The sequence below is a fragment of the Alosa sapidissima genome, chromosome 14 (genome assembly GCF_018492685.1).
Source record: "Alosa sapidissima isolate fAloSap1 chromosome 14, fAloSap1.pri, whole genome shotgun sequence".
In the NCBI taxonomy this organism is placed as follows: Eukaryota; Metazoa; Chordata; class Actinopteri; order Clupeiformes; family Clupeidae; genus Alosa; species Alosa sapidissima.
In genome coordinates this window covers 3,612,935-3,622,934 of record NC_055970.1, presented here as the reverse complement: position 1 = coordinate 3,622,934, position 10,000 = coordinate 3,612,935, and the positions used below count along the sequence as shown (strand labels likewise).

The 10,000-nt window shown below is 47.8% G+C and overlaps 1 protein-coding gene across 3 annotated transcripts in view; it reads left to right on the top strand.

Annotated features, from left to right (window-relative positions):
* Positions 1-10,000, top strand: part of LOC121681988 (RNA-binding Raly-like protein) — a 77,937-nt gene that overhangs the window by 8,606 nt on the left and 59,331 nt on the right. For all 3 annotated transcript variants that reach the window (XM_042061960.1, XM_042061961.1, XM_042061959.1), the window contains exon 2: positions 7,416-7,494. In XM_042061960.1, the coding sequence (XP_041917894.1) occupies positions 7,416-7,494 (79 nt within the window). The remainder of the gene's footprint in view (positions 1-7,415; positions 7,495-10,000) is intronic.

The following is a 10,000-nucleotide window of genomic DNA, read 5'->3' as shown; positions in this document are numbered from 1 at the left end:
GAGACACAACCAGCCAGACTCAACAAGGGGATAGGCAATGCAATCAGACTGATAGAGATCTCCTGGGCTCCTAGGAGAGGCTGTAGCTCTGTGGACATGACTAGTCGACATGACTGTAACCACCTTACCACTCTTAGATCAGGTGTGATAGGGGTGGAGTGAGACCTTTCTATCTGTGATGATACTCACACCAACCTAGAAATACTCATCAGTACAAGAGTCAGATATAATATACCTCTGTTTTGAGTTCTGTACATCCAACTCAAGCATGAAATACAATATAATAATGCTGTACCTCCATGTGTGCATCTCTATGTTGATGTGACGATTCATGGTGCATAGATACTGTATGTAGCACCATGTTCCCATGGGTGGCTGATTACTGTATATTTAAGAGAAGTCCCAGCATGCACCTGTGTCTCGGAGCCGGCAGCAGCGGCATTGATTGGTGAGACGGCTTGTCTCCCAATCGCAGCGTGTCCCAAAGCAGATGGCAGGTAGGCTACTCATAAAATAAACAACTCGGAGGCAGGGAGCAGCCAAAACATTTGGGTTTTGCAGCCTAGCCAGGCGCTCGGAGAGAAAGGAGAGAGAGAGAGAGAGAGAGAGAGAGAGAGCACACTTGACAAACTGCCTCTGCCGGAACACCTCCTCTGGGCGACGGGCAGAATTGGTGATTTGCTGGGGAGGCTCTACTTTCTCTCCAACTGTACGCTGCTGCGCTGGGGCTGGTGCTGGATGCTGTCTACCAAAACACACACACACACACACACACACCTGACATGTAGACACTTTCTCTCTTGCTGTTTCTCAAGCAGCCACACACACGCGCACATACACACTCATGCGGGTACACACAAACACAGGAAACCTTACTGCACAAAATAAAACTGCCATGGCAATATCTAGTTTCTGAAGAAAACCCACTGAATTCTCTAAAGGAGCTCTGAGCTTTTGCCTTTTAGACCCTTCATAGAAATAACATCCTCTCCCTCTCGCTCGCTCTCTCGCTCTCGCTCTCTCTCGCTTTCTCTCTCTCTCAAAGTAGATAAATTAGGCTGCAGATTTGGATTTTCAAGGATAGAAAGCACAGGCCAGTTCAAGGTAACCTTAGATTATTAAAGTGATGTTAAAAGATATATTAGTATATATATATGCGTTCCCTGACTGCCATATTAAATTTATGGGCCCACAGGGATCTAATCATTTAGTGGAATGGGAACGTCGTGCTGAGGTTTAAGGAGATTCAGACAAGAAAGGGACAAAGTTGAGCCAGTGAGGAGCAGTGAGGACTGGTAGAAACTTGGTGCTTATTGTTGTTTCTGTGGTGCGTTGGTGCCTTGTTACTCCAGTGCATGCTGTCACAAAGATTCACAGATGCTCAAGGTAGAGCTTGCTGGGTAGGAGTCAGGTGACATTTATTAACATGCCGGGAAGTATTCATTTGCAAGTGTAGGCCTACTAAAATCCCCTAGCATGTGAACGTCATCTCTTGTTGACCTTGTAGGGATGATTGTCAAGGCAACCATCAACACAATTTACAACAGCAGCACCATCACCTGCGGAGATGTCTTCCCAACTGACCTGCCATCGCTGGCAGCCATGACGTATCCCTCGTCGTTGTTTGTGCTGTTTGGAATCAGTTTTATTTTATTTATGTCTCATTCTGCAGCTAATAAACAAACCAACTGCAGGGCTGGTTGGAGAGAAGACTTATTAAGACAGAGGGAGAGATAGAGAGAGAGGGCGGGGGTTGATGTTGAACTCTTTTATTCAACCATATTCACACATTCTCACAGAGTTAGGGTTATCAGTATTGTTCTTGTGACTGAGAAAGGGGGAAATAGAGAGAGTGTATCTGTGTGTGTGTGTATGTGTGTGTGTGTGAGAGAGAGAAAGAGTGAGAGAGAATGTAAGAGAGGTGGGTGTTGTGGGAGGACAGGAAATGCTTAAGCTCTGATGAAAGACTGGACACAGGAAAGCAAAGGGAAAACACTCTGTTGGCAGGTCAAGGTGAAGTGCTGCAACAACACCCTCATATGATTGTGTGCAATTATGTAAATGACTGGCTATGTGAGTTTCATGGCCTAAGCCTTTATATGTCCACATGATAGAGGTGTGCTTCAATTTAAAGGAGCATCTCAACCCCAGCATGCAGAAGAGCACATATACACTTTGCCTCCATGGTGTCAGGATGAAAATGCAGTCGCTATAGTTCAGTGGAGATTTTGCTCCTGTGTGTCGGTTCACGACGGGTCAGCTCATTTAGACGTGCGCGTTGGTCCAGTTAGTCCCGGCGCGGTCAGTGACTAACCCTCCTTGCGGCGCTGTTCTGTCTCATCAGGGTGCAGTGCGGTAGGATGAAATGTTCTCTGGCCCCAGGTGAGACTGCCCTTTCCTGGCCAGCTGACGTGCCGCGCGGGCTCCATGCCCGACCACAGCACGACCGTGCTGGAGTTAAACGCCTGCTGTTATTTTTCACTCTGTGTGGAGCAGTATCTGCCAACAGAACTAATACGCTTCACTCTCAGTCTTTTATTCGCTTTTGAATAGTTTCATCTGTTAATATTGTTTGAGTTGCCCAATATAGATTTGTGCTGCCTGTGATCATTTAGGTAAAACATAATGTTCACAGGGTCTCTGGTCTTTTGCTTGTCAAGTGACTGTGACACATTTCCTTAGAGATGTGTTGGAGGATGCTGTTGATAACACAAAGGCTGTCAGTGGAGGCCTCAGGCTCTTTGTTGGTTGGATCTTGACTGTCATCCTCATATGGCATTTCCTGTATATTTCATGTGTTTTTTTTTTGTTCCTAAATGAAAATAGAGAATTAGTCCCCATTCACCTGAGAATTCCGCCAGTAATGACACAAACATAATTAAGCCAATGAAACAAACATGTATGAAAAAAAAAAGTTTGATTGTGAGAAAAAAAATTGGGCAATTCACTCCAGTAATTTTCTCCCTAGTGGATATTAAAAGCTTTCTTTTTAAAAATGTAATTTATTTATTTATCAATTTATTTCAGAATATGTTTGTGCTAAAAGGCACCCCTAGCTACAGTGTAGCTGCTTTTTTACCCCCCCTTCCCTCTCTGAGATCACTGTGGAAATTCTAATTGTGCTACATTTGTGTTGTGTTTACCGAAATATCAGAAAATGGCTCGCTGGAGGCGGTGTGTGCGACTGTTGTATGGGATTTCAGGGGTCCTGCAGCCTTTCCGTGTGTATAATGACTTTATCATGCAGAGGGATTAGCTCCGCCAACACAACATATTCCCCCATCCAGCCTTGTCCCCATTCAGCCTTGCAGTCCTGCTCTTCCTGGGTCTGACCCGAGGTGATTTAAATGCACGACATGCTGTTGCTCTTGCTGCTGTTTTCTGTGTCTCCGCCACAGCCGCCAGTGCTGAGGGGAAACCCTTTTCTTTTCTGCAGATTGCTCGCCAAATCAAAGGCGGGATGTAAGCAAAATTAGCACGCCCCTTCAATTCTCTCTCTCTCTTTCTCTCTCTCTGGCTCTCTTGGGCAGCTAACTTTGTTTACTGAATCAAAGGAGAAGAGTGGACTTTTGTGTTTGTGTGGGCTTGGGGAATGAAGGCCACAGCCAAAAGTGATGGACGGGGACCAAAACAACAAACAACTCCCGGAAGCTTTTATTCAGTTGAAGCAGGGGACTTACATAACTTGGTGCATCAGTGTGTTTGGCCAGACAGTTGGGGATGACTTTTTCCTTCTCAGCTTGTCAAGACCGCCATCAGCCTCAGCTTGAGTGGCATGGTGGTCTAAAGTGCACAGTATCGACTGATGTTAACCACAGCATGAGATACTTAAACTCAGTTGTCTCCGGGCTTGACTGTCTCACAAATGCGAATGCAGTACCAATGAAAGGAATTTCCTGCTCTAGCTCAAAGGCTGGTTTGAACGAGTTCAGAGTTCAATCCTCGTGGGTGTGTTTTTAGTGTGTGGTATAAGATCTCTGAATCCATATTAGACCTCTGGGACCTTTGGGTGGGAGTGTATGATGTCTGTCAGTTGTTGTGCACTGGCCTGCAGATGTGCAGTGTTTCCCACAGAATGGAATTGTGTTGTGTGGTGGTATGTGAAGGGGTAGGGGGGTTCTGAGTCGGAGTAAATAAAATTAATAGCCTATAGTTATACTTGCCTTGCACGACAAGTCAATATTGACTTGTAGCTGTAATGTTATAGTGTGCTGCTAACCTCGACAACCCAACAGTATTCTATTCTAAAGAATTGCATACCATTTCAATAGTTTCGATATTGTGGTGGGCTGCCACAAATTAGTCAATGTATGGGAAACACTGGTGTGTGTGTGTGTGTGGGTGAGAGAGAGAGAGAGAGAGAGAGAGAGTGTGTGTGTGTGTGTGTGTGTTTGTGTGTGAGGGAGAGAGAGTGTGTTTGAGTGTGTGTGTGTGTGTGTGTGTGCGTATGAGAGAGAGAGAGAGAGAGAGAGAGAGAGTGTGTGTGTGTGTTTGTGTGTGTGGGTGAGAGAGAGAGAGAGAGAGAGAGAGTGTGTGTGTGTGTGTGTGTGTTTGTGTGTGAGGGAGAGAGAGAGTGTGTTTGAGTGTGTGTGTGTGTGTGTGTGTGTGCGTATGAGAGAGAGAGAGAGAGAGAGAGAGAGTGTGTGTGTGTGTTTGTGTGTGTGTTTGTGTGTGTGGGTAAGAGAGAGAGAAAGAGAGTGTGTGTGTGTGTGTGTGTGTTTGTGTGTGTGTGAGAGAGAGAGTGTGTGTTTGAGTGTGTGTGTGTGTGTGTGTGTGTGTGTGTGTGCGTATGAGAGAGAGCGAGAGAGAGAGAGTGTGTGTGTGCAGTGTGCACGTGTGTACTGAATGTGGTCAGACGACGTGTTGTTATGTCAGATACGATTTCTTAGTGTGTTGAAGAGCAAGCCATCAGCTCATGTCCTTCAGGTAGCCTGCGCTGTCAGCTATAGGTTAAAGCTGTTTTCTCCTTCTATTCCACCAGGCAGTGCGGAGCTTTTGTCCTTTTTAATTCAAAGAAGGAACTGTTGGCCTTTTTCCAGAAGATTGATTCTGGCTGTGCCGGGTCTCTCAGCGTGTTTTTTTTCCCTTGAGGAAGGCGAGGATTATTCATGCTCCCTGTGTGAGTGAGTGTGAGGGGACTAGAGGGTTGCGCTCGCTCGCCTGGCATGTTAATGGCATTAAAGCAGCGCTATGACTGTGCCATGGCCCTTGTCAATAAAGCCTGAGGTTCTTTGTATAGTCTCCTTAACAACGCTTTGTTGTTGTGCTGCGGCTCTCACTGTAAGACAAATGTATTTGGTGTGTGTGCCGTGGCAGGTTTGAGAGCTAAAGTGGTGTGGGCTGTGTTTCACTGTGTCAGAGTGTGTGCTTGTTGCTGTGTTTGTGTGTGTGTGTGTTTGTCTGTGTGTGTGTGTGTGTGTGTGTGTGTGTGTGTCTGTGTGTGTGCGTGTGTGTGTGTGCGTGTGTGTGTGTGTGTTGACAAGCGGAGAAGCGGGACAGTGGACCCTCTCAACTGTAGCTGAGGGTGTGTCTAACTCATTTTGTGTCTCTGTTTATGTGTGTGTGTGTGTTGCGAAGGGGAGTGGGATCAGTCTCCCCACCTGGCCTCGACCCCGCGCTACAGAGTACTAAAGTACAGTACTCAGTATAGTAGCCCACGCTACAGAGTACTAAAGTACAGTACTCAGTATAGTAGCCCACGCTACAGAGTACTAAAGTACAGTACTCAGTATAGTAGCCCGCGCTACAGAGTACTAAAGTACAGTACTCAGTATAGTACAGAGCCTGGCTAGTTGGCATTGGAGTCAAAGCACATTCTCAACCACAGTGACGGCACTCCATCATGGAATGAGTGTGTGTGTTTGTATGTTTTTGTGAGTGAGCCTATGACTGTTGTGTGTATGTGTGTGTGCGAGTGCGTGTTCTGTGTATGTTGGGGAGGGGGCCTGACAGTTGCAGTTAACAGTACACTCGTTGCGTGATGAATGTGAGAGGCAATTAATTTTTTCCCAGTGACAGATGGAAGGCAATTAGGCTGCAAAGCACTTCATTTATGTGGGCCTGCTGTCACAGCGTGAGTCCAGGGCCGTGGTGCGGGTCATCCTGCTGGAGTGTCGGACGAGAGGTGCCAGCCTGCCCAGCCATGCCAACCGGCGGTAGGGGGGATTGGCACTGGCAACACAGGGCACCTGGATTAGGCTTTCTTCATGCAGCTCACATAAATATTACACACACACAGACACACACACACACACGCACACACACAGACACACACGCACACACACAGACACACACACACACACAAAACACACATAACGCACATATAAACGCACATACTGTAGTCATACGTGATGTTGGTCTGAATGTATGTTGTCATGTTTGTGTCGTGTTTGTGTGTGTGTGTGTGTGTGTGTATACATGTATACTGTATATGTGTGTGTGTGTGTGTGTGTGTGTGTGTGTGCGTGTGTACAGCATGATTTACGCTCCACAGTGCATATGCGCACAGACATGAAATGGCGCCTCCCGGCTGTGTCGCCGATCCATTCTTCTCCCCCATCTGTCCCTGTCAGGCTGTGCCGGCACTTTCCGTGTCAGAACACCAGCGAGCTGTACCCCAGCGCAGGCAAAAATGCGATTCCCTTTTTCCTGGCATGTGACGCTAATCAGTCTCTCTCTGTGCTTCGGCATAATTGAGCCCAAAAGAATCCATCTCCGGGTGTCATGGAACAAAAGCCTGGAATTAGATGTCTCTTGTTTCATGTTTCTTTGGATGGGTTTTGACAGGCCTCTGTTTGTGTGGGTTTGTTTGCGTGCCTCTCCGTGTGTGAGAGGGAGGGTATGTTATGTGTTTTTTTCTGTTGGTGGAGACAGAGTGGGAAAGAGGTGTGTTTGAGATCCATACTGTTGCGGAGTGTGAGGCTGCAGTGCCCTCCATGGTGATTTGAATGGCCAGAGGATGTTTCTATGTGCTGGCCTGACTTTAAAGAGCTCTCCTCCTCCTCGTCCTCCTCCTCCTCTTCTTGTTTTCCTGTCTCCCGTGTCCTATCTGCTTCCACACTCTTGTTGCTTACTCTATTATTTCTCTCTCTCTCTCTCTCTCTCTCTCTCTCCCGCTCTCCTCTCTCTCTCTCCCTCCTTCTCTCTCTCTCTCCCCTCCCTCTCCCGCTCTCTCTCTCTCTTTTTCTCTCTCCCTCTCCCGCTCTCTCTCTCTCTCTCTCTCCCCTCTCGTGCTCTAGCCCGAGGACAGTGGGGCGGAAGAGGGAGGGAAAGAAAGAGAGAGAGAGAGAGAGAGCGGCAGGAAAGCAAGCCCTAGTCTGAGCTGGGGTCGAACTGCTGCTGCCATTACTGTGCTGTGCTGTTCTGTGGCGAGCATCTCCCACCGTCTGACCACTTTGGTCTTGTCTCCCTGACAGACATGAGCATGACCGGAGAGCTGAAATCGAGCCGTTCCAAGACGGGAGGAGCCAAGAGGCCCAACAGCGCCATGTACGGGTGAGTGTCGCCCCCCCCCCTTCACCTCCCCCATCTTCCTCCTCCTACTCCTCGCTTCCGAACACAAACAACACCTGAGCACCTCACTGCCATTCTCTTCTTCAGTCACACACACACACACACACTCACACACTCACACACTCACACACACACACACACACACACACACATAAACTCACACACACACACACACACACACACACACACACACACACACACACACACACACATAAACTCACATACACTCACACACACACACACCCACATAAACTTACATACACACACGCACCCACACACACACTCACACACACACACACACACACACACACACACACACACACACACACATAAACTCACATACACTCACACACACACACACCCACATAAACTTACATACACACACACACACACACACACACACACACACACACACACACACACAAATACACACACACTAACACTGACACACACTCACTCATTACAGGAAACACTAGCACCTGCAAACACTAGCAGGCTGGCGTGAGGCACCCACCTGCCCAAACCCAGCATGACCCATCCTCGCTTTGCTGCTGCGCTGCTGGCAGCTACACAGCGCAGCTACACAACGCAGCTACACAACGCAGCTAAGGTGTTGGGGCGCACTCTCAATGGATTATTATTCAAACTTCGTGGCTGACTGCAGGCTATCAACATACTGCTAAGAGAGAGCGCATTTAAGAATTCACTGGTTAGTTTTTGATAGAGACACTGTGATGCTTACCTGGAAGCCAGCACAAATTAACCCCGCCCACAAAATTTGGGTTTGGGAAATTGGGTCTGGAGTCCAAGTCTCTATGCCCGCACCAGAGGTGTTTGGGCCAATCAAATAGATTGGGTGGGCTTTATACAAGGATGGACAGATGACCAACAATGCTTAGTCACCTGAACGTGCTAGAGTTGATTTTGTTCACAACGAAAAGGCTGTCTCTAGAGAAGCTAGATGTTTAGATTATGCTATCGCGTCTGTTGTACAAGATGACAGCGCAGTAATTTTAAATAAACGAATAGAAAACAGCGATTAAGGCATTCGTTGAGAAGAAGGGTGCTTTTGTCTGTTCTCCCTACAGGATTCGTACTGTATATTTCAGGTCTATCCAATTGCAGCCATTTCCCCCCTGTATCGATTGAAGTACGCCCCATAATCAAATCCAGATGGACTGATACAAGACTCAAATTCTGAATAGTATTCGAGTCTGGTAATGCTTGAGTACAGAAAAAGGCAAAGAAAATATAGTCTGCTATTCTAGCTCTACCATTGTCTTATCAAGACTTTTCCATCAGTATTTAGTGAAGATACTACTCAAGCAAGCTACTACTCAAAGCATGTAAAAATGCTTTTGATGCCAGTAGCAGGATATAATATGTAGTCAGTGTTAACGGTAGCTATTTCTATTATGATTTCATGTGTGTGGGAATATTCATGATAACATTCTGGAAATGTCACAGCGTATTCCGTGTGATGTCTTTATTTACTGCGATGCTGAGATGCAGGATTTCCACGTGTCGGCTCCCCGCAGGGACTTTGCTGTTGGAAATGAGACCTAGTTGCTTCTTTGTTGACCCGTTTTCGCTAGCTGCTTCCTGCTGTGCGCTCGCCTTTGCCATTATAATTGACCCAGCTGGTGTCGGGTGTCTTGCGGAGCGTGGGGGGGGGGGGGGGGTAGGGGGGGTGGAGGAATGGAGGAGGATGGGGGCGCATGAGTTTGGTGTGTTGTGGGGTGGGGGTGGGGGGGTGGTATCATACCGCTTCGGGAAAATTGGATTTGCCTCCGCCGAGACCCTTGGTTTGGAGAATATAATCAGGGGCGGGTCGAATAACACAATCTGTTTATGTGACAAGTGACACGTGCCGGCTTCCTCTCTTTGGCACTTTCTTATGCCGTTGTTCCCCCCATCATGACTGCTGTTGTGACCCCTCTTCCCCCCATCACGACTGCTGTTGTGACCCCTCTTCCCCCCCATCACGACTGCTCTTGTGTCCCCTCTTCCCCCCATCACGACTGCTCTTGTGTCCCCTCATCACGACTGCTCTTGTGTCCCCTCTTCCCCTCATCACGACTGCTCTTGTGTCCCCTCTTCCCCCCATCACAACTGCTGTTGTGTCCCCTCTTCCCCCCATCACGACTGCTCTTGTGACCCCCCATCACGACTGCTCTTGTGTCCCCTCTTCACGACTGCTCTTGTGTCCCCTCTTCACGACTGCTCTTGTGTCCCCTCTTCACGACTGCTCTTGTGTCCCCTCATCACGACTGCTCTTGTGTCCCCTCTTCCCTCTCGCTTCTGCCTGCTCCTCTCTGCCTACTTCTCTCTGTGCTCTTGATTTGTGCAAGTTGCCTTGTGAGGGGAGCTTTTGCAACAGGACAGACAGAGACATGTGGACATGTGGTGTTTACGTGTGATAAAGACATAAAGGAGTTTTATGTCCGTCTTTTATTGCCGCTGCATTGTGCCGTCCCCTCAGATCAAA